Here is a 27,512-nt window from a genome sequence, read left to right on the forward strand (position 1 = left end):
CTTAAATGATACCCTTGGAGCAGTGGGTCTTAGAGAGCACTGAGTCCTACACGCAGCTGTTGTGAAGACACTCAAGTGGGGAGTGGAGATCTCCTTTGGGGAAGCCCACATCACATATCAGTTACTTAATGTCCTTCCCCCTTCTTCCTCCCATCCCCGCTCTCTGCAAGCACTTACATATACATAGTGTACTATCCTTATCTTTATCTAATCAACTCTATAACTTTATTCCACTCTCAGTTGTCTTGAAATACTTCATTGCTTTGGAGTCAATCCTCTGGCTTTGCCTCAATGGAAGCCACTGAGGGAGGGAGCTGTTAGGTCATTGACTAGAGCTGCAGCCTCTCCATCCCCAGGGTAGTGCCTGTTTAAAGGATAGAAACAGAAAAACTTCTGGGCACACTCAACTTGTGTCATAAAGCTGGTGTACATTGAGATATAGTTGAGAATAAGGAAAAGATGCTTTTGATACAGAACATGTTTTAATATAAGGATCTGCCTTTAATGCTGCTTGCTTCCCTTAGAGTCTCTATGTCCTAGCCCCCAGTCATCTCCAGGAAACTCCACAGCCTTACATATGACAGCCTTGATTGCTCCACCTCATCTGACTCCTCAGGTAGAGGCTCCAGACTGGGAAGGACAAACCGAAGCATTGAGGCCTGCTTCCTCCTATGCTCACCCAACCAGGCAAGGTATCCCCCAGGAAAGCGGGCTTTGCTATTGAGGACTTGTCCGGAAAGAAAAAAAGGAAAGCTCAGAGATCTTCCCAGGGGAAAGCCCTCTTTCAGAACAGGATGAGAAGAGTTCCGTTCACACCGTATTCTCAGGAACATTGTAAATACATCTTAGGGAGAATAAACCAATAAAAGGGTGTTCAGAACTCCATGGTACTGGTAGCAATAGACAAATTGCCAAGTCCTCACTTAATAGAGAACTAGACAGAGAGAGCCAAGGAGAATCCTGTGGGATCAGCCTATCTTGGGAGATGCAGAAACTGCTGCTAAGTGCAGGCTGTGCCCAATCTGGAGCAGTCAGGTCAGGGTGTATGGAGGCTCAAATTCTGTGATTCAAATGATGATGTGCTCAGAACAGTAAAAGTTACAAAGATACAAGGCAGATTAGTGGTTTTATAGAACAGAAACTGGAAGGCGAGGAGTGAGTCTTAGTGGTTACTGGGTTGGATCTTTCTTTGGGGTGGGGTGGGGTGATGAGTATATTATGAACTTGAGATAGATTAGACGAGTATAAAAAACTCAGACCAGAAATAGACTAAGACCCATTTAGCTGTATGGTTTAAGTCGGCCAATTTTATGACAGAGAATTACATCTGAATAAGGATGTTTAAGAAAAGTTTAAGAAAAGCTACTGACCAGGAGCCACCGATTTCTAGCACTGTACAAGCTGATGAGAGACTGCAGTGGTTTGGGTGAAAAATGTCAGTCACTCATCCAGTTAGTGACACTGTTTGGGGAAGTTATGGGAGCTTTACGGGGTGCAGCCTTGCTGGAGGAAGTGCATCCGTGGGGGTGGGCTTTGAGGGTTCACAGCCTCATGTCACATTGCCCTCCCCATTCTCCCTCATTTCCCGTGTGTGGATGAAATGTGACCGGCTGGCTTCTATCTCCGGCTGCATGCCAGGTCGTCTCTGTTATCACGGACTCTAGCTCTCTGGAACTGTCAGCCACATACACTGTCTCTTCCTTAAGTGGCTTTTGTCCATGGTATTTTATCTCAGTGTCAGAAAGTAATGAATACAGAGACTCAGAGAGAGTACCTGGCTCCTCTTGGTTAAGGGATTTCTTCCCTCTGGCCCTTGGCCTCAGTCAGGCTGCAAGCTCTGCTCCCTGAGTTCCAGCCTTGCAATCTGGAGTTAAGAGTCACCTCCTGGGTCTGCACTGGCCTTGCCTTACACAAATTCAGTGTCATGGTGGTGCTCTCTTGTTCTTCCTCACTGTCAGGTCCCCATAGTAATGGGGACATTCCCCTATATTCCATATATTTTATTTTCCCCTGACTGCACTATCCAACATCCTCCATTGGAAAAGTCAAAGAAACAGTTTAAATACCCCCGTGGTCATCCATCAGACGTAGATCTTTGGATGAGTTGAGTAGGCCATGCCTACTTACTCCAGGCCCCCTGGCTTGCTTCCTGCCTTCACTCCTCACAGTCTTAGCAAACACATTCTCTATTGCAAAACATGTTCTGTCCATCTGGGTTGCTGGCTGTGCTAAGTACCAGGCTAATACTGACTTCTAGGTTGCCTCATGTCTACGTGTTTCCAAAACCAAACCAAGCAAAACAAAAACAAAAAAATCTCATAGGCACTGATCATTATACAATAAACACGTTCTTTATCTAGACTATAAATGCTATGAGGCTTACCCATCAGAGGGCCCTGAAACAGGTCCCCTCCTCAGACACAAGATATAGGACTCTCAATTCATTGTTGCTCACATGCTGGGTGTTAGCTATGAAGAATAACATGTCTCTTTTTCCTGGCAGTAATCCTGTGGACTAAACATACTATTTAGAATTACAAAGTGTCTTGCTAATCTTTTCTCTGAGAAATATCTAAATCAAATTCACTGCCACCTCTGTAACTCCAGGATGCAGCCATGCCTGGCTGCCCACAACCCTCTCCCCTTCCCTCTGCTTTCTCCCCTCCTGTCTATTTTGAGTGATCATCTCCTTATCAGAGGTTCTTCTCCCAGGTATCTAAGCATGGCAGAGGTACTTCCTGTGCCATGTGGCTCTCTGGGGACAGTCCCTTGGAACCTGAACTACAATGACTATTCCATGCGATGTCCTAGCCATTTCTGCTACAGATGCCCACAGGCTCTCAGACTCTCTTATAGTGAACCATCTACACCGTCTACTTGGACTCTGAACGTTGCCCACACAGTTGGATGGGGGTTAGATGAGGGGAGGGCAGGAAGCTCTGAGCTAGCCTTCAGGAATGAGAGATGCTCTTCTGGTCAGCTTGTCTGGCAGGGAGCACAGAGAGCTATTGTTTTCCTGGGAGATTCTGAAATGCCTGCTGCCCAGCCCGGTCCCAGAGTATGCTGAGAATGTAGCCCACTGCCAGGCTGTTCTCAACTGAGAGCCAAGTCTTCCTTTCTCATATGTCCTCTGAGCAATCTCGATTATGCTGCCAGTATAGCCCTTGGCCTTTGGCACCAGTAGGCTTAATCACAAGCAAAACGTCCCATAGAGTTCTTACTGAAGGCTGAACCCTTTGTTGGGTGCAGGGGTGAACTCATGTTTTCTGTTCCTTTAGGGCTTAGAAAGTTGGGTCAGCAGCCTCGTGGAGAATGAAGCCATGGTCTCTTTCACTACCCCTTGCCAAGAAGGAGCCTGTGTTGATGCCACATGGCAAAGCTTCATTTGTGCCTTGCTGGAGGTCACCACAGTCTTGGTACACTTGGTACACTATGTCATTGTTCTGAGTGCCCAGACACCACGAGGATGTGAGTAGCTGACCAACAGAGACCCTGAGTTCCCTGTAGGAACTGTGACTATTAGGAATCTTCTGGCAGGTCCGTCCATCTGTAGACCTCTAGCTGAGAAGCTCAGAACAGGTCAGTGGCCATGAGAGAAGGCAGAAAGAGTGGGGTCTGGGAGGGAGGGATGATGGGGGTTGTGTCAGAACTGGTTTCCTCTGGCCCACTGTCACTATCACCTAGACCTTCAGTGAGCGATGGGATGATTCTGACCACATTGTCTTCAAAGTGTACCTGCTTTTTCTTGGCCAAGGAGTCAGCTGGCTCTAGAGCCAGTTCCATTAGGGTATCTTGGGCCTGCAGGACACGTGGCTTCTTGGTCCCCTTCAGGATGCTCTTCATGTGGATGAGGAATGAGCTGGGCCCCTCCTTGAAGGCCTCATGGAAAGTATAGGTTTGCTCAGTGTCCCCAGAGCCTGTGGTACTCACAATGCTGCTGGAAGGGTCCCTGTACTGCTCCGTGGGGGGCATCACCTCTGGGGCAGCCTTTTTTTTCTTCCGTTTGCTCAGCAGGAAGTAGGCCAGGCCAGTGATGATTAGCATGGAGCCTGGAAAAGATCTGGGAGGTCAAGACACTGCACAGACATGCCATGGAGGAAAACCAGAGGCGGGGCAAACCCTCTCCATCGTACCACTACTGTACCTTACTGTATAGTCATGATCAGCACCCTGATAGGTCAAGCCTTCACACACCCACACCAGACTCGGGCTGACATAATGACACGACAAGGCTAAAGGTTCAGAGAGACTTAGTGCTATGTTGGGCCAGGATACCAAACAAGGGGTCCGTCTGCTCTCTATGCCCCATGACCCCTTCATATGGAGAGCTGGTCTTGGTACTGACTACACCATTGTCCTCAGCTTCCCTCTCGGGGTGGATTATCGAGGGCAGGTATGTAATGGCTTTGCTAGATATGGATTCTATTGTGGATGTTGAGTTTGTTGGATGTCTTCTCACTCCCAGAAGTGTGACAATTCCCCCAGTTCCCACCCAATAAACTCAGGGAGGGTGAATCTCTCATGTTCAGTGGCACAGGGAATACTGCCCATCAATCATCTGGGCCAGTCTGCAGACTCTGCTACGGTCTCTTGTAAAGAGCACAGCCCATCTATGGGAAGCCAGGAACCTGACACCGCCAGTGCCCACCAGTCCCCCCAGGGTCTCTCCAGTCTGTCATTGTCAGAGGGGTAGGGCTTGTGGCTCACTCAATGTCAAGGCGAGTCCTTCTGTGACTTTCTTCAGGGGCCATGGCACATATGCTAAAGAAGAGAGCTTTGTCTCCTCCAGTTTAGTCTGGGAATCTTTCGGTCTTTCGGATGGGCTCTGGGAGGGCAGTGTATATATAAATAAGGGGGAATCAAGAGGAGGGTTGTAGAACGAAGGTCAGAGACAGAAGTACAGAGGGGAGGATGCCGGTTCTGGGGTTAGAGATTGAGCCGTCCTGCGAGGCGCTAGTGGGAGGAACAGAGAAGAAGCTGACATGTTGTCACATGTACCCTCCTGACACAGCCTAGAGCTTAGAGCTGAGTGGGTAGGTATCCAGGACATGCTGTCTGGGCTGAGGCTGAGCCACCTCATTCTTTGAAAGTGGCCAGAGAGAAGACAACCCAGGCTCCCATCAAAGGTCCAACCTCTGGATGGCTATGTACAGGAGGGTGTCGCCTCAGGATTTTCCTGCTGCTTGGTCAGCATAGTAGACATCTGACAGTCATGCTCACATACTGGGTCAGAGAGGGTCGATGGGCTGGCGGGGGCTCTGGGAGACAGAACCTGGTCCTCCTACTTAGATCACATCCGTGCAGGGCCCACATACGTCCACTAGCCCTGGTGCTCCTACCTGGTATGGTCACATGCCAGACCAGAACAGGGTGGAGGAAACAGGCCACTGACAGCAGCATGTAGGCGAGGAACTTCTGGAAGCAGCCCAGCCAGTGGGCCTTCTCCTTTGCTCTGTGTGCCAGAGACCCCGGCTGACACCTGGGGGAGGGGGTTCAGCATCATCAGGTTAGTAGAAATCATTATGTCAAAGTCCCAGCTCCACAGAAGGCCATGGGACCTGACCCTGCACCATCTGTGATCGCTGCAGTGGTTCTTGACGGAGTATCTGCAGGGGTTGGAGTCACAGAAGCCCAGGGTCCTCACAGTAGGTTCTACGGTTAGGAGGCTTGCTTGGGCCACTCAGAGGGCTCACAGGTTTTCTAAATGCTTCCCTCACCTATGCATGCCTTTAGCCATGGTTTTGACCACCAGGAAAGGAAAGATGGTGGAAGTCTTTTTGGGGGAAGTCTTTAATGTACAAGTAACAGTATACTGCAAGAACCATCATCACAAAACCACTGTGTGGACTGAACACTGTACACTGCACACTGCACGAGGAATAAACAGACAGGGATTCAGCTGCACTGTGCTTGCTATGCCTTGTCAGGCACAGGGCAGAACGGGCATGGAAAAACTTCATTTTTTTAAATTGACACACAGGAATGACCCAGGGTAAAGGCAGAGCCCTGATGCTGGGCAAATTTCTTCAGGGACACCGCCTACAGTTTTCCTTACAGGCAAAGTAAGACAATGCCTGTCTCGGACCTCTGATGCTTTCAGAGCATCACTGTCCACAGAATCTTGCCTGGTATAGCTCATTGGCGCCCTCTGGTGTCAGTCTGTGGGTGTACATGTACGTGCACACAGAAAACGGAAAGACGTGCTGAGAGGACTCAGAGACTAAAATATTCGTTCTCATTCCTGCAATATCAAGAATCCTTTGAGGTAGAATTCAGCAGAAAGGGGAGCATGCTGCCACCTAAAGGCTGAGCCTGGGAAGCAGTGATTAGCCCCCAAGGTGCTAAGGTCTGGATCTCATTGACTGGGGAACTCACTCTCTGGGCTGAGCCCTTGCTACACTGACGGCCATTTTCACACAGTGAGCATTGGCTGGGCAACAGTGGGCCTTTGTGGTCTGAATGCTGGAAGACGCAGAGCCAGTTTCTACACACAGCTCTGCTCCCTGCAAGCTGAGCCTTCTGCAGGGTCCTCAACGTGTCTTTGCAGCCTGGACGCTGGCCCAGAGACTGAATGTCCTGGGGTAGGGAAAGCTGATTTTGCCGGGGAGTCTGGGTAGGGTCAGGCCCTGACTGGATCTGACTTGCTGAGAATAGCAGATAGCAGGTGACTGAGTTGTGTTGACCAAACCAACTCTAGGCCTGGGCTTCCTGCTTCTGGAAGGAGACCCAGTCTACCATGGCCCCAGAAGCAGGGCAGCCTCAGCCATGGCCCTGCAGGTGAGGTATCTGTCTGGGGCTGGACTGGGTAGGGATGTAAAGATTACTCCTGGAGGCTACTCACTTGAAGCAGATGGCCAACAGTTGAGCCACAAAGTAGGTCCCTTCACACACAGAGATGGTGACTCCTGTAAACCTGTGAGGGGGAAAAACATGAGGAAGGCCATCCCTGTTGGTCTCCTATGGATTTATCAAGGTTGTCTGCTTATGTCTCTGAGTCCCAGATACACTGGCCAGGATCCCTGCCCCCATCTATTTGTGTCTCTATCAAACGTTCCTTCAGTGCTGCCTGGATGACAGACAGGTCTTGACTAGAGAGGCTGTAGCTAGGAGTAGAGATAAGGAAGAGGCAAGTGAGGTGGCCTGTACTTGGTATTTTAAGTGGACACTGGAAGGTGTGTTCTCTGTCTGCTGGCCCAGCCTTAAATTTGAGCACTTGGTTATCTTGTCAACCTGACATAAGTTACCGTTATCTGGGGAGAGGGAATCTCAACTGAGAAGATGCCCCCACCAGACTGACCTGTAGGCAAGTCTGTGGACATTTTCTGGACCAGTGATTGATGTGGGAGGGCCCAGCCCATTGTGGGTGGTGCCACTCCTGGGCAGGTGGTCTGGGTTGTATTAAAAAAAAAAAATCACAAGCCACGGTGAGCCAGGTAGCAAACGACTTTCCTCCATCGTCTCTGCTTCAGTTCCTGTTTCCAGGTTCCTTCCTGGAGTTTCTGCCGTGACATTCCTTTGTAATAGATTGTACATAGAAGTGTAAGATAAATAGACCCATTCCTCTACACTTTGCTTTTGGTTATGGTCTTTATCACAGCAAAAGAAAGCAAACTAGGATGGTCCTGATGAAGATCCCCCTCTCTCTCTTTTATCCACCCAGAGTTGCTAAGTGTCTTTCTAAAATACTTTCAGATACAATTCCATTCTCTCTGGCCTCAGGTTCTGCTCCTTGGCTTTCCTGACTCACTGGACTGCACCTCCTATTCCTCCATTATCACTACCAGGCTGCCAAGGGCTCTGGGACACACAGATCTGAAGGTGCCTACTGATCCAGAATGTCCATGCTCCAGGAATTCTAAAATCAGAATTTCCTGAGGCAGATGTGAAACCAAAGGTTTCTGTCTGACTTTTCTCAATTTTATACTCTCTCAATTTACATTAGAATCCTTGTAAGTAACATTTCAACTTTTGTTTGAAGAGCATTCCTGATCCGTACAATTGAAACTACACGCCTTTTAAATCCCTTTATGAGTACCTGTATGTAGCATGGGCCTTTGCACAAAGCTACCCTTTCTTGGAAGGTCTCTCCTTCCCTCTGTTGCCTGGTTGGTGAACACTTGTTATCACAATGGCAAAGTCACTAGTCTATGAGCTTCTAAAGGATTCCCTGTATAATTAGCATGTGAGACTTGGGCCCACCCTGGGCAGGTCTTATGGAAAGTGCCCTGGGGTGAAAGGTAGTGAGAGAAGAGGCAATAGGGGGATCAGGACCATTGTCTTCTTAGCGTCGTGGGTCTGCTTCTGTCACTGATCAGCTGTGTGCATGGACATAGAGACTTGGCCTTTCTATGACTCGGTTTGTCACCTGTAAGCCAGGGGTAATCATACGGCTTCACCAATGAAAGTATTACCAATTAGATGATTAGATGTCTACAAGTCCCTTAGAGATGTGCTTAGCATGTAACTACCCTTACATAGATGCTTTTTTCCTCTCTGTGTGATTATAGCATTTAATTTCTCCTCAGTATTTGCCCAATTCTTATCCCTTAATTTTAAAATGATAGGAACATAATGATTGAAATGTGCCAATCACAATGCTAAAAGCCTTATAGAAACCAACTCTTTGGTCTTTGTAATACTTTTATAACCAGCAGATATACTAATGTCAGTTATGAATGAGGAAGCTAAGGGTCAGACCCTTGCCTAGGACTACACAGCTCATTAGTGGCAGGGGCCAGATGGGGACCATCCTCAAACTTTGGAGACTGTGAGAGTCAGAAATACTCAAAGGCATATGCTTTGCAGAAACTCTCAGAAGAGCCATTTCCTACATCCTGGGGCAGAGAGCAATTCAGACTACGTGTGTAAGTGACTCATTCAGACTTCCTGTAAGGAGTTAGTAAGTTAGGGGATGGGGGATGGCAGGACAGGGACTGGTGTTGATCTGTGAGTGTCAGAGAACAAGGTATGAGTAGAGGAGAAATTTAGTGAGTGTGAGGGGCAGGGAGACTGGGGCTGGGATGGATCCAAGAATGACTGCCTGGGCATTGAGTCCCCTCAAGACAGAGCTGCCACTGCAGGCAGAAGGTGTCCTCATTGTCTAACTTGAGGCATACTGGTGCGATACCAGTATTTGGAGAGGAGGCAGGGTCAACCTTGCTGTAGGGGCCCAGGGAGACAGTGCCTCAAGGGCATTGAGATGTACTGTGTATACTTGGGTGCTCCATGGGTACACACAGCATGAAGGCCAGGCAATAGATGTCCCAAGGTGCAGCCAAGTGTCAAGAAATAAGTTAGCAGTATAGACATGAGCTCTGAAGGTGAGCCATAGCTGGGAGGGGGCAGATGTGAGAGTTAGCAGTGTAGATATGAGCTCCGAAGGTGAGCCATAGCTGGAAGGGGGCAGATGTGAGAGTTAGCAGTGTAGACATGAGCTCTGAAGGTAGACTGTAGCTGGAGGGGCAGATGTGAAATTTCTAGGGGAGTAGGGAGCCAACATTGAGGTAGGGGGGTAGAATGGCTGTCCAGGGCAAAGGTCAGCCATTATGCATGGTAAGTTAATGAGGGGAAGAAAATGGCAGAAGATGCAGCCTGAGACCTTGTGGGCAGAAAGAAGCAGTTGAGACATTCTACTGCTGGGGCACAGATCCTTCTTCCAACATTCCTTTAGCTAGTAGTCTAGGGCAGGATCGCAGAGATTCCAAGTCATAGGCTCAGGGACCCCAACTCATTGCTTGTGACATCCCTGCACACCCATTTCTTTTTTTGGGGGGGGTTCTTTTTTTTCAGAGCTGGGGACTGAACCCAGGGCCTTGCGCTTCCTAGGTAAGCGCTCTACCACTGAGCTAAATCCCCAGCCCCTGCACACCCATTTCTTTCATGCCAAGGTCTATTGGCACAGCTGGTGATGGAGAGGAAGAGTCAGCTTGGGAAGCAGAGTCCCATGCCTTAATGTGACACCTGTCGCTCACTAGCTTAGTGACTTAGGGTGGCTGCTTAGTCTTGAATTTGACCATTTCTACAACTAGGGCAATGAGCATACTTCTCATGATGCTAAGCTAAATGACATAATGCACATAGGACAATGAACTGTACTTTCCATGTAAAGGAACTATATGTATGTTTATAGTGAGTGCATAGAGTTGGTGGGTAAAAGGGTAGATAGATGGTTTTGTAGGTAGGTTGGTGGGATAGGTGGATGGATGGATGGATAAGGGTGAGCAGGTGAATAGGCAAGTCTGGAGATGCATGAATGGGTAGGTGGACATGTTGGTGGGTGGATTGATGGATAGATGGATAGATGGAGGAGTGATTTGATGAGGAATAGGCGCATCTGTAAATGGATGCATTTCGTAGGTAGGATGGATGGACAAGATGGACTCATGGATAGATGATGCATCTGTGAGTGTATGGAAGGATTTTGGCTGATGTATGGGATCTTCCCAAACCAGGACTTACCTTAGAAGTTTCTGTGGCTCCACCTCTGGATGGGGAGGAATTAGCATAGGAAGTGGGTTACCCTGTGTTACTCTGAGTGGACAGACATAGGTGAACTGGAACATGCAGGCGGGGAGAACACAGGTACTCATACTCACAGCAGATAGAAGGCCAGGCTTTTGAACCGCCCCCGGAGGAAGGTCTCAGTGCCCACTCCAATCAGTACTGCAAGGGAAGAGGAGACAGGACAGTGGGTCTGGGCAGACCACTCCATAGCGTTGTCCCATGAGGACTCTTGGCTAAGGCCTGAGTCTCTTCCTGAGGCCCGAGAGTAGGAAGGTTGGTCCCTTCCATGTGTATTGACAGCTGTGGCCACATAAAGAGAGCAGGAAGGTTTCCAGGTGGTCCCTGAAACCCCAGGAAGGGCCCAAAGAATACCTAACCCTATAGTATAGAAACCATTCAAGGTCCATGTGCCCTAGAAACTGCCTAACTAAAGTCAACGGCCCCTTGGGTTCATTACTAATCTCTGTGGTGACTTCCAAGACTCTTGTCATCCTGGGCCAAGCCAGTGTATGTTTTATGACTTGCCATGGGTGAAAGTTACCTAGATTTTACTCTCTTGCCTGGATCACTGAGCTTGTGACTGAAATATGGCTTTCATAAACGTAAGATAGTTACCCTAAAATTCAGAAGGTGCTCAGCCAAGAATTAAGGGGATGTTCACTCTGAATGTGACTCTCATAATCAAAAAAGCACTCGCTCAGAATTTAAATGGATGCTCACTGTAAATATTGAGAGATATTTACTCCCTTGTTGGCCCCCCTGACCCCCTAGAAGAGTAACAGACGGTGATTTGCAATATGCAGTTAGAAGGATTGGACTTCTGGGCTGCTTGTACACTCACAAGACTTCAAGAAGGACTCCTGATAGGAAAATCAATGAGCGACATTAGACTGTGAGTGGAAGGTCTCTTTGTCCACAGTGAGTATATTTGTTAATATATGCCTGGTGTATGAAACCAGGCATATTCTTTCCTCTTGAGAGGGCTGATAAGAATAGATGAGCTCTTAACATAGTTCCCTTAGCCATTGACTACGTCATCACAACACTCCATCAGGTGTTAAAATGGAATGTCTGGGGCCACCAGGACACACGTCTTTGCCTTTTCCAGTACAGGGCAGAGATGTTGAACCTGTTGGTATGCATTCCCTGAGACAGAGGAAGCTGAGGAGATTCCTAATATGGCCCAGAAGCTCCCTGTGTGCTGAGGTCCATGCCACAGTCACAGGTGAGCCAGGATGGAGAATTGGCATGGGAAAATGTCTGAGTTTATGGTAGAAACTTCTGGAAGAGATTTCATGGAAAACTTTGCCTTCAAGGCAGTAGAATTCACCTATTTTGTACTAGAGTCTTTTCTTTCCCTTTCTTTATTTTCTGTTTCTCAGTGCTGGGGAACAAATCTAGGGCCTTGTTTATGCCATGCAAACTCTTAGCCACTGACCTACATTACTAGACCCTTACTAGATTCTTTAAATATAACCCATAGATGAAAGACACCATTTGAAGTGTCTGTTTTGGCTTTAGCTCAATAGCAGTTCCTGTGATAGAACGCAATGCCACTGGCCCTATACACCTCTAGATATCCACACCCCTCATCATATGACTTAGCCATCCCTTATCTTTGGCAAAGAGATGCCTCTTGGCTCAACAACATGACTTTGTCTGAACAATGGGATTGTCTACACACAATGCAAGTAGAGACATAAAGTGGCCTTGAGACCTTAGCCTCCTCTCTGTTTCTCTGCCACTACCAGTCTTCTGCTGGACTGAGAGACATGTAGAACAGAGTTGTCCTATCATCCCAGCCAAGGCCAGTCTAGATAAGCCATCAGTTGCCTAGCCTCCAGGTAGGGACGCTTACCCAGCCAGCATTAGCAGAGCTGCTTAGCTATTTACCTGGATAGAGAACACCAAGAGCCTATTGTATGTTATTGAGGTTTTTCACTGTCTGAGGACATCATTTTATCAAGATTAACATGCACTTTCAGTGACAGCTCTAGTGAGACATTCTTTTTTTTTTTCTTTTTTCATTTTTTTGGAACTGGGGACCGAACTCAGGGCTTTGTGCTTGCTAGGCAAGCGCTCTACCACTGAGCTAAATCCCCAACCCCTAGTGAGACATTCTTGACCTGTGACAAATTGCACATGTTTCAAGTGCAGTCTGATAAGTACTGGCTGGCACGTGTCTTCGCCCATGGAAGCATCACGACATCAAGAGAACGGGCATCATTATCAACCTGAAAGCCTCCAGGCATCACATCAGTGAAATCTTCCATTCCCTTTCTGTGGTTCACCCTTAGGCAGCGAGTGATCCACTTCTATCAGGAGAGCCTAGTTTATGTTTCCTGTGAGTTAAGATAGACAGCACTGAATAGGGCACACTCATCTTTGCTTATTCGTTACACCCAAACCGTTATTTCCAGACTGATTTTAGCTGTAGTGTGCACCAGTAGTTCGTACCAAAGCTGGGCTCACTCGTGTTGCTGACTGATGGGGATGTAGCAGCTCAGCTTGTTTATAACTCGCACACTGACAGACAGCTAGGTCGCTTCTAGTTTTGGATATTCTGAACCGAGCTGCCACGGGTGTTTATATGCATTCTTTTTTTTTTTTTTTTTCTTTTTTTTTCGGAGCTGGGGACCGAACCCAGGGCCTTGCGCTTCCTAGGTAAGCGCTCTACCACTGAGCTAAATCCCCAGCCCCTTATATGCATTCTTTGCATGGTTCTGTGCTTCTTTTCTCCTGGGTAGGTGCTTGGCAGCGGAATCACCAGATCATGTGGCAGCAGCATGTACAGCTTTGGAAGAAACTGTCAAGCTGCTTCAAAGTGAGTGCACTGTTTGCATTCTCACTAGGAGTGCATGAGAATCTCACAGCCTTGCCAATGAGTCAGTCTTTTTAATTCCAGCCATCCTAACGTATATGCTTCAGTTCTCAAGGGCCCTAAGGACTGATGATGGGGAATGCCTTTTCACATTTACCATCACTTGTGTTTTGTGTTGGCTTCCAATGCTGTATTTTAAAGGGGAATGCTTTTTTTTTATTTATTTTTATTTATTTATTTTTTATTAACTTGAGTATTTCTTATATACATTTCGAGTGTTATTCCCTTTCCCGGTTTCTGGGCAAACATCCCCCTCCCCCCTCCCCTTTCTTATCGGTGTTCCCCTCCCCATCCTCCCCCCATTGCCGCCCTCCCCCCAACAATCTAGTTCACTGGGGGTTCAGTCTTAGCAGGACCCAGGGCTGGGGAATGTTTTAAAATCCTGATGGGATCCAATCAGAAGGGCTTTATTAATTCTTTTACTAGGGACAGAACTTTTCCTATTGATCTAAGAAATCTCAGCCTAACTCAACACAGAGATTTTTTTTTATCCTATTGTCTAGGAGTTTTATTATTTAAGATGTATACTTTAGGTCTATGATTCATTTCACACCTTTAGAGATTAAGATTAGAGATAGGTAATTTTATAGAGATGGATATTTAATCGTTTATGTTTCATGCATTAAAGATGCACCTTTTATATACTTGTTGCCCTTGTGATTTTCTTCTTTTTACACTGCAAGCTGTACACTGTTTCTCTTGATTGCATGGCAGTGGTGGTTTGAGCCCAGTCAGGATGCTGGCCACAGCTCAGTCCCAGTGCTGGCTAAATGTGATAAGGATGAACATCCTGGACTTGTTCCCACCTCAGGAGAAAAGCATCTAGCCTTTAACCTTCAGAAAGCTGCATGTTTTTAGTTTGCTTGTTTTTAAATGCCCCCCTTTCCCTGCCTTTAAGAAATATAACTTGGGGTTCAGCAGTTAACAGCACCAGCTCCTCTTGCAGAGAATGGGGATTCAAATGCTGGCATCCACATGGCAGCTCACAACTGTCTGTAACTTTAGTTCCAGTGGGTCTAACACTCTAACACAGACATAAATGCAGGCCAAACACCCATGCACATAAACCTCCCTCATGACTAATGATAGACAGCACTTCATAATAAAATTATGAAAAGGGGTATTCTAAGCAAATGGAACTAAGAAACAAGCAGGCTATTATACTATCTGACAAAATGGATTTTAAGCCCAAACTAATCATAAGAGATAAGAAGGGACAGTTGATTCTCATTAAAGGAAAAATCCAGCAACAGGATATTATGATCCTAAACATAGATGCACTAAACACAGGATCACTCAATTTCATAAAAGAAAGACTATTTCATGTAAAATCACAGTGACTCCAACAGAATGATAGCGGATGATCTCAATACCTTACTTCCACCAATAAATCATGTGGAAAAAAATCTTTATAGAGAATCTGAGGAGTGACATAAATCCAATGGACATTTATCTATCCCCAGAACATCCCACCAAAAACCTGAAGGTTATACAATCTTCTCAGTGGCCCATGGAACTTTCTACAGAAGAGAGCATATTAGCACACAAAACAAGTCTCAACAAATAAAGGAAAATTGACGTCACGACCTGCATTTTGTCTGATAACCATGGGTGCTGGATACTAACAACAGAAGAAATGACAGAAAGTACACAGAATCATTTAAGCTAAATGCACACTACTGAATCAAGATAAGGCTAAGGCAGACATCAAGAAGGAAATGAAAAGATTAAAGGAATAATGAAATGAAAACATAGCATATGAATATCTGTGGGACAAATGAAGACGTGGCTGAGGAGAAAGCGCCTGCATCATGCACCGTCATACAGATGTTAGAGAGCTCTCAAATTAATAATCTAATGATGCACCTGAAGCCTTTGAAAAATAAGAACAATTAATATCCCAAAATAGTAGGTATGAGGAGATAATCAAAATCATGGATGAAATTAATGAAAAAGAAATGAGTAGAACAATACAAAGAATCAATGAAACAAGTCTGACAAACCTTTGGCCAAACTAACTAAAGGGAAAGAAACCAACAAAACTAATCAAATTAACCAAAAGAAAGAGAAAGAGGGTCTAAATTAATCAAATTATAGAAAAATGGATTTATTATAACAGAATTAAGGAAATTCACAGGCTTATAAAGACATACTTTAAAGGTGTATGTTCTATCAAACCAAACAAAATCTAAAAATGGATGAATTTTTATATATACATATTTTATATTTTATATTTACACATACATAAATTCATCCCATATATAGATATAAACATATTTAAATTCAAATTTAAATCACGATAAAGTTAATAATTTAAGTAAATCCATAACATCCAGTGAGCTAGAAGTAATTAAAAACCTCCCAAGTTAAAAAAAGATTTCACTAGAAATCTACTACGGCTGATAAATACATTATGCAAAATGAACTACAAAATCAGTGCACAAAACAGTGGCCTTCTCCAAGCAAATGACAAGCTCACAGAGCTAGCAAGCAAGGAAACAATATCATTCATATTAGTGTCAAAACAAGCCTTGGACTAAATCTAACCAAGGAAGCAGAAAACTTGTATGCTAAGAGCTTTAAGATGCTGAAAAATTTTTTGAAGAAAACATCAGAAGATGGAAAGACCTCCCACTCTCATGGATTGGCAGGATCACTATTAGGAAAATATCCATCCTACCAAAAGTAATCTACAGATTCAACATAATTCCCACCAAAAACTCAATTAAATCTTTTAGAGAAGTTGGAAAAATGGAAATAATTTAAAAATTTTCATGTATAGATACAAAAGGCCCAATAGAGCCAAAACAATCCTCAGCAATGACGACAACAACAACAATGACAGTAATAACCTGCTAGAGATGCTATCACCCCAGATACTACGTTATTTTACAGAGCCATAAAAGTAAAAAAGAGTGTAGCATTCATATAAGAACACCCACTGGAAAATGGAATAGAATTGCGAGCCCACATACAGCCCACATTTCTGCAGCCATCTGAGTTTTGATAGAGAAGCCAATCATACAAATTGGAGAAATGACAGCATCTTGAACAAACTTGATAGCTTCGTGCAGGAGAATGAACCCTGCTCTCTCATCTTGGACAAAATACAGCTTCAAATGGATCACAGACATCAACATCAGGCCTAATACCTTAAGTCTAATAGAAGGGAAGCAGAGAATATACGGACTCATTGGCACAAGAAAGGCCTCCCTGACTAGAACCATGACAGTGTAGGCATGAAGACTAACGACTTGTAAATGGGAACATATGCATGTAAAAAGAGCACCAGCACTAGACTGAGGAGGAAGCCTACGGGATGGAAAAAATTCTTCACAAGCCACATACTAGACAAAGGATTAATATCTGGAACATACAAATGACTCAAAATTAAATATTAAGAAAGCAAACAACACAATTGAAAATGGGGCAAGAGATGAAACAGAATTCTCAAAAGGCAAAACACAAACAGCCTTAGTCATCAAGGAAATGTAAATTAAACCTACTTGGAGATTTCATCTCACCTCAGTCAAAATGGCCAAGATCCAGAGAATAAGTGCATCAAATCTGGCAGGAGTGTGAGGAAAGAGAAGCACTTATTTATTGCTGCTGAGAGTGCAATCGGGTGTAGCCACCATGGGAATCAGTGTGGAAACTTATCAAGAAACTAAAAATAGACCTACCGCAGGAGTCAGCAGCATAGCTTTCGGGCATATACCCAAAGCGCTCTATGTCCCACTACAGAGACACTTGGTCATCCTTACTCATTGCTGCTTCGTTCACAATGGTCAGGAAAGAGCATAAAAGTCCAATGGACGATGATATAACCAAAGTGCCATGTACCTTCGAAATGGAATATTACCCAGCTCTTAAAGAAAAACTATGAAATCCACAGGCATGGGGAAAGCTGGAAACCATAATTTTGAGGGAGGTAATCCAGACCTAGAAAGACAAATGTTATATGTTCCTTTCATTGGTTGATGTTAGCTTTAACAACGTTCTTAGTTTCTGGGAGAGAAAGGATCAGTTTTCTCTAAAAGTGTAGCCACTGACAAATCAACAATGCTCTAATGAAAGGTCACACATTCATGAATAATTATGAAGTATAAATTGGCCCTAGTGGGTGAAAAGAAAGATACAATGTTGTCTGTGACAGGACAGGGGCAGTAGATCCGAGAAGAGTTAGGAGGTGGGGAGGTGAAGTGACCAAAACGCATATGAAATGCTCAAAGATCTAACAACCGTAAAAAAATCATAAGGATTTACAAGAGGAGCACAAGCAACACATGTCTATTTATAGATGGAGAATTAAAGCTTAAAACAACTTGCAGCAAATTTCTGTCACAAATTTCAGTGGCTTGTGGCATATTATCCTTCTTATCTATATTAACTTGTTTGCTACAATCGTTCAGGGAGTTAGTCTCTGGTTTTCTTACATCTTTGTCTAGTGTTGGTGTCTATGTCGTTCTAGCTTGCTTTCTGTTGCTGTTTTTAAAACAAGACTCAAAAGCAACTTGAGGGGAAGAAAGGGTTTGTTTTGTGTTCCAGTTGATGTACCATCATCAAGGGAAACTGAGGCAGGAAGTGAAGCAGGGTCTATAAAGCAAGGCTGCTTACTGGCTCGACTTTAGGCTCATGTTCAGCGGCCTTTCATGTAAAGCCCAGGCCTACCTGCCCAAGGATGACACAACCCTCAGTGGTCTGGGTCCTTCTAAATCGATCAACAATCATGAAATTGCCCCACAGACGTGCCCACAGGTCAATCTGATGGAGGCACTTCTTCAAATGAGATTCCCTCTTCTCAGTGTGTCAAGTTGGCAGTTGAGATCAGTTGTGAAATATGTAGATGCCGATTCTATGCGATAAGTTGGAAATCACTCTGTTTTCAAATTTCTGTAGTTGTTTACGTAGAATTATATCACATCTTCATTAAATGTTGGTAGAATTCTCCTGGGAAGCAATCTGGGCTGATGTATCCATTTTTGGCGAGGAGACTGCTGGGTGAGATGCTGTGAGATGCCTTGCACTCCTGAGGATATCGTCTCCTGTTAGAACAGCATCTTCCTTGGGAGAGCTCAGAAAACATTGTCTTCTTGCTCTTAGCTAGAAATTTACATACTTCTTATTCAATCTCAGTGTTCGAAATCAGTGTGTATATTTGCTGTTCTGAACGACAATTTTCTTGGTGCTAGAGAATAATGTATGTGATTCCACAGCACAGACGCCATGCTTCTTCACCTGACCTTACCTATCACAAGGGTTCTTATGCTCCCCGAAACCTTGGGTGCTGCTGGGCAGCTCCACACCAGACAACCAAAGGAACGGCCAGCTCAGGAGATGCAAATCCAAAACACATAGACTATGTCACCCCAAGAGAAGACCTTCATCAAGGAAGCAGATGGTACTGATGAGGGTGTGGGGAAAGAGAAAACCCCGCTCACTGCCAGTGGGACACAAACCAAAAGAGCCGCTATGGAGCCCTGTGTGGAGGTTTCTCCAGAAACCCTGAAGAGAACACCACACGATCTATTCAGACGCACTACCGGGTCTCCTCACAAAGAAACGGAGTTAACATATCACAGAGGAACCCGTCCACGAGTGCCCGTTACTGAACCACTCACAGAAGCCAAGACATGAAGTCAGCCTAGGCATCCACCCATAGATGAACAGATAAGGAATGTTTGGTAATATGCACAATGGACTTTTATTCAACTTTAAAGAAGAATTGTGTCATTTGCTGAAGACTATAATGTTAAGTTAAATAAAACAGGCTTAAAGAGAGAAATATGTTGTTTTTTGTATGGGAAATACACACACACACACACACACACAGAGAGAGAGAGAGAGAGAGAGAGAGAGAGAGAGAGAGAGAGAGAGATAGAGAGAGAGAGAGAGGGAGAGAGAGAAGACAAGAACAGAGAGGGGAAGACAAGAAAAGACTAATAGGCAGATGGATATATGTATATATAAATATGTGTATATATGTATATATGTATATATTATATGTATATAAAAAGAACTGTGAGCCTATGAAACTGGATCAGAGCTGCCCTCTTCTTTCTGGTTTGCACACTGCACATGGTATAGCTATGATCTGTGTGTGTGTATGTGGGGGTGTTCATGCCTACTATTCCAGTACTCAGGGGACTGAATCAGGTAATTGCCAGACATTCAAGTCCAGCTCAGACTACACAGTAAGTTCCAGAACATCCTGGATTACTGGGTGAGATCCTGTCTCAAACCCCTCCCTACTGCAGCCACCACCACCCCAGCTTGAAAGTGACAGGCCTCTTACAACTAGATCAGGCCTTTTAAAGTCCCACCCACTCCCATCCTAATGGGGTCACTTGTTGCCTTCTCCCTTTCCTCTGATCCCTCCTCATCCTTCAAGAGGAGCTAGTTGTTCATGTCTCACAGACCTTGCTTCCTGAGCAGGCTTCTAGAATTAGCCTGCCTTGAGCTATAATCCATGGCAGCAGTTTTCATTCTGAGTTATTGGTTCCCTGAAGTCTCAGGGGAGAGCCAATGGTTGTCCCTGTTCTGTTGATGGGAAACTGAAGCTTAGTTTATGTGGGAAGGGGCAGTAGAGGGGTAATACAGGTCACAGATGCACGAGGTAGTGGAATGTGTTTACTACTTGGTCAGATCACATGCAGTGCCCTGTAGTGGAGGTCTTGGCTTCTCAATATATGGGTACATATCGCACAAGATGGAAACACCGAACTTTATCAGAGGAAATGAACCGTAATTAGCTTTCTGTGTTCCAAGTGCAAATCTAAAGAGGAGGATGGAGATATAGAGTGAAGAAAGAAATGTTTGGCCCAAAGCTTGTTGTGAAGCCAGAGGGAGGAAAAGACACAGGGAGAATAATCAACAGACCAGAAAAAAACAAAACAAAACTGGAAACACTTTGTAACCTCATTGGGACAAAAATCCCCTGCAGACATGTTAGAGTACATGATTTCTTCAATGGCAAGAGGTAGTCATGCAGATCTGCATATAAGAGTGGTTGAAATTAGCATATAGTGGAGACAGAGAGGCTGGAGAGATGGCTCAGTGGTTAAGAACGCTGGCAGCTCTAGCAGAGAACCTGGCTTGGATTCCCAGCACCCACAGCCTCCTGTAATTCCTGCTCCAGGGATCTGAGATCCTTTTCTGAACTCCACAGGGACCAGGCACACATGTGGTGAACAGACATAAATGCAAGGCAAAACATTCAGACAGTAAAACTAAATGACTATTCAAAATTAGAAAAAAAGGAAATTAGCACGAAGGGCCCTAGAGAGTTACTTAGAAATCATTTTTTTGAAGGCTTTGACCAAGGCTGAGGTGAGACCACGTGGATTTATGTTTGTAAGTCATTACTGTGTTTGAAGGGTATGTGGTAGGCAACGTATATTAAATAGAGAAGCAGGTTAATGGGATGTAACAAAACAAAGAAACAAAACAAGACGTAAGTGATCCCAGAGTGACTCCAGGAACTTGTTTTAGGAGCAATGGGACACTGGCTTGACAAGTTACCCACAATGGCTTTGCTTGGACATCACCTCGTTCCTTCAGTTATTCTGCTGTGCAGTCCTTAGGATGCCCTGCACTGTCACTGTGTGCCTAGGCAGGCACCCAGCTGGATTGGAAGGCCTTGGTTTCCCCATTAAATTCAGCACTACGATCTTCAGGCATTTATGGGTATAGGAAAGACAGTAACATGGATTTGTGCTATTAGTTATGTGCTTCTGGATGCATAAATGGGAGGTTCTACTGTGATCCTTCTTTCTGGGAACATTTGCAGACAGGACCCAAGAGTAGACTCAGCTGGAGATCTTTAGGATCACCAGATGAGTCATGCATACACGTTATTCAGAGAACCAGCAGAAGTCTTAAATGCCAGTGTCTTCAGCCTCACAAGTAAGTGGTGTTCTTGACTATATTGTTTGTGACAATACTGTCATACCCATGCTAATCCAGCCCCACCCTGACTAAGCCTGTGCACAGCCAGGACTGACCCAGGCTTGAGTCATAAGAGTAGACTATGGAGTGGCTCCAACTGGGTCTCTCTACTACTCTTTCTGTTTTGTTTCATTTTAAATCTAGCATCTTAGATTCATTCAAATACAGAGGAACATGCCCCTTTGAGATAGAAGACTAAAATTAGTTGGGAAATATCATGGTGCCTTATCTTGAATCACAGCTACTTGTAAAACTTAAGCCTATCCGTGAAGGGAAAAGTCAAGAATGATGCTGTACTGTTTAGCAGTATCTCAGGTGACCACAGCTGGATAACTGGGCTTTGGGGAGGATACCCCCTGCATGTCATATGAATAAGTTCTTCTCCTTTTCCACCCAGTGTCTGTGCCTTTTCTGAGCAGTGGCACCTGATTTCTCCCATTCTGTTTCCTGCATAACACTTTCATCCTGACTCAGAGGGCACGGATTAAAAGTAGGGTCTCAAGAACAGAGAGCCAACAGTTACACTCCACCTCCCTGCTTCCTTGGCAGCAGACTTTGAGTAGAGTGCTTTAATTTACCAAGTGCACCTTAGTTTCCCTCCTTGGACAATGTTACGGAGATGAGCAGAGTGAGGCCTTAATGGATAGTGCAGAGGATAGAATGAGGTTTTGCACTGAAAACAAGGAGCACAGGGTTCAGCCCATTATGATGACTCCGACAGCGATGTTATCAGCCAGCAACTATTAAACAGAGGCTAGAGGAATCAAATAGAGATGAGAGCACGTGTGTGTGTGTGTGTGCATATATGTGGGGGGTCAGGGTGGGGGGTGGGTGGGAGCCAGGATGAGAGTACACAGAGAAACTTCCAGTGAGCACCCTTTGTTCTGAGGTAGGGTGGGAGGCCCTAGCAAGTACTGATGACATTTTTCCCCTAGGGGACAAATCACTCTTGGGAGAACCCATGCTTATTTGTATGTAGGACAGCAAGGGAAGGACTTCCTTTCCAGATAAAGGTCCAAAGCAGGATTCTCCTTCTTCCCTCATTTCCAGTTATTATCCATTTCCCAGATCCTTTCTGATGAGTCTGTATTAAAAGCAATCATGAGTTGGGTAAGATGGTCCACATCTATAAACCCAGAGATTGAGATGGTAAGGTAGCAGATTTGAGGCTAGCCTTGGGTAAATATAGAGCCAATGTCAAAACAATAACCCAACCTAACCAAAACAGAATGGATTATAAGGTATCTTGTGACTGCACCTCAAGGTCTCACACAGGATATTTGCAGTGTCTCAGGTGAATGCAGAGAGAGTCTGTTTTCAGTGAGGGATAGCCAGATGTTCTCACACCTGTACAGAACAGGCAGGACCTCATGGTCTGTGCACAGATTCTCAGCATGTCTGCTTTGTGGGCAGGGTCTCGTGCTACATCTTGGCAAGAGAACCACTCAGGGATTTACACACACAGCTCTCATGACCCCATGACCTCAAACACCAGGGAAGGACTTTGTAAGGTCATGTTAGAGTAGGGTGTGTGTGCGTGTGTGTGACACAGAGAGAAAGAGATAGAGATAGAGACAGAAAGGAAGAGAGATAAACAGAGAGGGGGGAGGGAGAGAGAAAGAGAGAGAGAGAGAGAGAGAGAGAGAGAGAGAGAGAGAAGAGAAGAGAAGAGAAGAGAAGAGAAGAGAAGAGAAGAGACGAGACCAAAGAACAACATGACTGTTTTAAGGGATAAGATTTGCTCATTTTGAGAATATTCTGGCAAGGTGCTGTCTGTCCCCTGTGGCTTGTTCACTCTGGGCTGGCAGGAGCATCTGTCCTGAAAACCACTTAGAGCGGTGGTTCTCAACATTTCGGATGCTGGGACCCTTTAAATCAGTTCCTCCTGCTGTGCTGACCCTCAACCATGAAATTTTTGTTGCTACTTCCTAATGTAATTTTGCTACTGTTATGAATTGGAAATATTTCTGATGTTCTTAGGCCAACCCTGTGAAAGGATTGTTTGACCCCTAAAGGGGTCTCAACTCACAGGTTGAGAACCATTGATTTAGAGTACAGGGCTTGAGCTCTGTGCAGGGCAGCAAATCCATGATGCTCCACATCTTGTTTGTCAACTTGACACGATCTGGAGTTATCACAAAGAAAGGAGCCTCCCTTGAGGAAAGGCCTCCAGGAGATTCAGCTGTAAGGCATTTTCTCAATTAGTGATCAAAAGTGGGCGGGCCCATTGTGGGTGGTTTTATCTCTGGGCTGGTGGTCCTGTGTTCTGTAGGAAAGCAAGCTGAGCAAGTCAGGGGTAGTAAGCCAGTAAGTAGCATCCCTCCATGGCCTCTGCATCAGCTCCTGCTTCCTCACCTGCTTGAGTTCCAGTCCTGACTCCATTTGGTGATGAACAGCAACGTGGAAATGTAAGCTGAATAAACCCTTTCCTCCCCGACTTGCTTCTGGGTCATGATGTTTGTGCAGGAACAGAAACCCTGGCCAAGACACTTCATGAATGGAGTGAGGTGGGAGGAAGCAGCGTCGTGAGCCTCTCTACAGGGCTTGCTACAGCCACAGGCACAGGAAACTGTTGTATCATGGGAACACCTGAGACTTATAGCCCTGAGCCTGTTTCCAGGGTCCAAGGAGGAAGTTTCTGGGACAGAAGTTGCTACCTCCCAGGAGGTGCACATTCCCTGCAGGTGACACTCTGAAAGCCCTTGTCCACATCCCTGCCTAGCATCAGGATAATCCATGCTATCTATGCATACGGGGCACCTCATATGCCCCACTGCCCTGGGTATCTGCAATGTGCCAGTCGGTTTCAAGTCTCATTTCCCCTGTAGCAGCAATGTTCCTACAATGGGCCCCAGACTTTTCAATAGAAAAGTTTTCTTTTTTCAAGGATTTCAACAAAAGATGCTTAAAGAAACAAGGAATCTGTAAATCTTATGTACTGGACAGAGGCCCAAAGGCCAGTGATGTCAAGAGAAACCCAAGATTTGCCAGAGAGCATTGGAGCCCCTCTCCAGCTTCCCACTTGCCCCAGCACTCTGGAGAGCCCAAGGGATATTCTTTGAAAGCTTGGCCTTTAGAAGGCAACTGTGGTCTATTTTTAGCTTGGATCTTGTACTACAGCCAAGCAGAAAGGTTCATCTCCAGCATTAACAGCTGGGTCTTAGCAGAGATGAAGGTTGTGGTTAAGATGTGCAATATGCCTCGGTGTGCACATGTGCTGAGGGGTGTGGGACGAAAGGCCATCCTCAGGTTGAGATGAGGTAGACACACTAATCCATTAGAAAGATAGACGTGAGCTCCTTAAGCAGCTTCCTGGCAGGAAGGAGGCAGTTGCTCTGGGTGGAGTCTGACTGAGTTCTAGTTATAAGGTTCCTGGTAGCCTGAAGGGTACAATGTATGCATTTAAAACTCATGGAGTAGAAGGAACACAGTAGACTTGGACTAACAGTGGTAAACAGTAACTCACACTCGCATTATGGAGATAGATTTAAGATCACCTTTGCGATCATCCCTTACATGTAAAAGGCATTGGGGTCCTGAAGGAAGCTAGAGTTGGTTTTTCCACTAGCCTATCTACACGGGTCTGAGCAGATCAATTCTTATGCCTCGGGATGCAGGGGAGAGCTTTGTCTGGCGCTGTTGGGAACATCCAGGAGCCAAGATTCCAGGGTACTGTTACTCCAACCCCGTGTGTAACCTTGGCAAGGTCATGGCTCCAATCTGAGTTTATTTGCTCCATCTCCGGCGAAGCAGGAGGGCTGGAATTTGACCTTGTCAGCTCTGATTCATAGCCATGGTGCCAGAAGAGCCCAATAGCTTGACTATGAGCTCAAGCTAGCACCCCAGGAACATTCTGGATCCGCACTGACCGTGGATTAATCACAAGGGCATCTACCCAGAAGCACCACTCACATGGTCTTCTGCTAAGCACTGCATCCGCCAGATCCATCCATCACAGAGGTCAGGAAGCACAGCTTCAAAGCCCCTCAGGGCTGGACCAACGCGTGCATGCATGAGAAGCCCGAGTCTTGGGTCACATTGCTTTGGTTTGAACTGGAGAGGGGCCTTTCAGTTGGGAGAGACTCTTGAGAAAGTTTTTGTCCCGATGCAAAGATGGATTTAATGTGCATATTTTTCATTTTCCCAAGGGATTTGGTGTACAGAGAGCTAAGAGCTCAGAACATTGCTATCCAGTTCCTCAGTCTAGGCTCTGCCTCCTTCTGCATTGGTGTGGCTCAAGGTTAGGGTCAATTCTTTGCTAACTATCTGAAATTCCAGTCAGCTGAGCAGCTCAGGTGATTTCTGGTCCTCTAAACCTCACACCATGCTCCTGTAGATGGCTCATACCAAAGGGGCTGGTTTTCAACGATGCATTTTTTTCCAGCAGGGTGCAGGGAAGCTTGCCATCTTTATGGCTATCAGGTCTCCTGAGGATAAAGCTGCCCTGTCAACGGGATTCTCTCTGCATAAGCTAGGACTATTGCCGAGCAAAGGAAGGTGAACTTAGGTGATCATTTTAATTAGCTACACAATGGTACAGTTCTCACAGTTTTTCAGCCTTATATACCTTTACCTCTAGTCCCCACCTCGACCGGCTCTCCTCACAGCTCTCTGAGGGCAAGCCGCAGACCCGTTAGCTCACTGCAGCGCTAGGAATGCTGAAGGTTCTCGAGGTCTTGTGAGGGTGGTCTGCCACTGAGTATCGGCACCGGACTCAAGGCTCACTCTTCTCTCTCCGCCTAAGGCTCACTCTGCACCTGGCATTTTCTCAGAGTTCAGGGTTTCTGAGGGGTTCAAAAGAGGAGCGGAAGGGCAGATGTGGTCAGATGTGCCCACCATCTCCTGGCTAGAAGCCATTTCTCTAGTAGCTTTCCCTGTTGTGTCTCTGAGCAAGGAAATGGCAGACGAGAGGTAGGATCTTACCTGCAGCCGTGGTGATGCCCAATAGCCGGCAGGTATACTCCAGTCCAGTCCAGAATACTTGGAGCTTCATGGTGCCAGGGGGTGTGAACAGAGTCCCAGAAGAGCAGGCTGCAAAGATTCCCCTGTATCTGAGATGCTCTGGATGCTCCGCACAAGCGCAGAAGGCTACAGGGGCTGGCTGGGGGCCCCTGGGCCTCTGAGCTCAGCCTCCATGAACTAGCTCCGGGCTCCACAGCCTGGCTGAGGTGTGAATGGGGCTCACCTCCTTAGTTTAGCAGCGGGTGCCCTTGCCAAGTGCTGCTCAGTTTAATCATTATCTCGGAAGAACGCTCTCCTCTCTCCACACAGCCCTGGCCTAGCCTGGAGCTGCTTCGGCTCCTGTGTAGCTGCCTGAGATCAGGCTGATTAGGGTTGGGCAGGAGGCAGTCTGCAGCTGGCAATTAACTGTTTCTGACTGGGAGGAGGGAGCAGGAGATCGAGAGGCCAAGCCCTTCTGTGCCAAGAAAGTCACACCCACACCTCACACCTGCTGGGGTCCTAGAGGAGACGGGGCACATGCAGATCTGGGCAGGGGGTGGCGGTGGAGGAGGGAGAGTAGAGATAGAAACAGAGATTGAACAACCGCGTTTTTAAATCCCCACTGGAGCAACTTTGTACCTGAGTTCCAGGCTTTTCCCTTCTATGTATAGGTGGACTGAAAAGATTTCCAAATCCGGTAGGTAGATTTGACCTTCTTAGTTCAGACCACAACATGTCGAGTCCCTCTTCTATTCCTTACAGGCATCTGGGATATGAGAGGTGGGAAATCGTGCCTGCTGTGTGACCTTGGGGAAAACTGAAGGTGTCTGGAGCCTCAGTAACTGTGGCTGAAAGTACAGAAGAAATGTAGCTGTACTTGGAAGAGTGCCCGAGAACCCCTGACATGCCCAGTCTCTGAGGCTGGCCCTAGGTGGGTTTTGCGGCTCTTACTCTCCAGCTGATCCAGTGGATTAAACAGTATTGTGCTTTGGTTTTCCTATCAAGTGTTTTCAGAAATCTCTTCCTCGTCTGCTCATGTGGGATGAAAGACAACAACCAAATGAATGGGAAAAACTGGCCAACCCTAATAACAGCAGAAACGTCCACGTAATGCTGGATCCTTCTTTGCTGCTTAATGAAGGGACATAGTTTACTATTAAGATTATTATGGTTTGACCATTAGTTTGTTGTATTCCATAACCCACCCTCTCTTGTAAGAACCTCTGTGCTCATATGATAC

General features: G+C 45.9%; 1 protein-coding gene across 2 annotated transcripts; it reads right to left on the reverse strand.

The window, feature by feature from the left end:
- Positions 1-1,368: 1,368 nt before the first annotated feature.
- Tmem72 (transmembrane protein 72) lies at positions 1,369-26,662 on the reverse strand. Of its 2 annotated transcripts, NM_001108643.1 has the most exons (5): positions 26,255-26,662; positions 10,596-10,662; positions 6,842-6,913; positions 5,340-5,479; positions 1,369-4,049 (listed from the first exon to the last, which is right to left on the reverse strand). In NM_001108643.1, exons 1-5 carry the CDS (start codon positions 26,322-26,324, stop codon positions 3,571-3,573), a joined length of 828 nt encoding a protein of 275 aa, NP_001102113.1. In that variant the 5' UTR covers positions 26,325-26,662; the 3' UTR covers positions 1,369-3,570. The 2 variants fall into 2 exon arrangements, with proteins under 2 accessions (NP_001102113.1, XP_038963792.1); XM_039107864.2 differs by lacking the exons at positions 10,596-10,662; positions 26,255-26,662 and adding an exon at positions 10,459-10,572 and having other exon boundaries at positions 2,333-4,049.
- Positions 26,663-27,512: the final 850 nt, after the last annotated feature.

The sequence above is a fragment of the Rattus norvegicus genome, chromosome 4 (genome assembly GCF_036323735.1).
Source record: "Rattus norvegicus strain BN/NHsdMcwi chromosome 4, GRCr8, whole genome shotgun sequence".
Lineage (NCBI taxonomy): Eukaryota > Metazoa > Chordata > Mammalia > Rodentia > Muridae > Rattus > Rattus norvegicus.

Excerpts from the sequence above, each read along its gene's own strand:
- Tmem72 (NM_001108643.1), bottom strand. The coding sequence starts at position 26,324 with ATGAAGCTCCAAGTATTCTGGACTGGACTGGAGTATACCTGCCGGCTA. Across the intron at positions 10,663-26,254 it reads GGGCATCACCACGGCTGCAG|TACTGATTGGAGTGGGCACT; the intron begins GTAAGATCCTAC and ends CTTCCCTTGCAG. Across the intron at positions 6,914-10,595 it reads AGCCTGGCCTTCTATCTGCT|GTTTACAGGAGTCACCATCT; the intron begins GTGAGTATGAGT and ends TCCCCCTCACAG.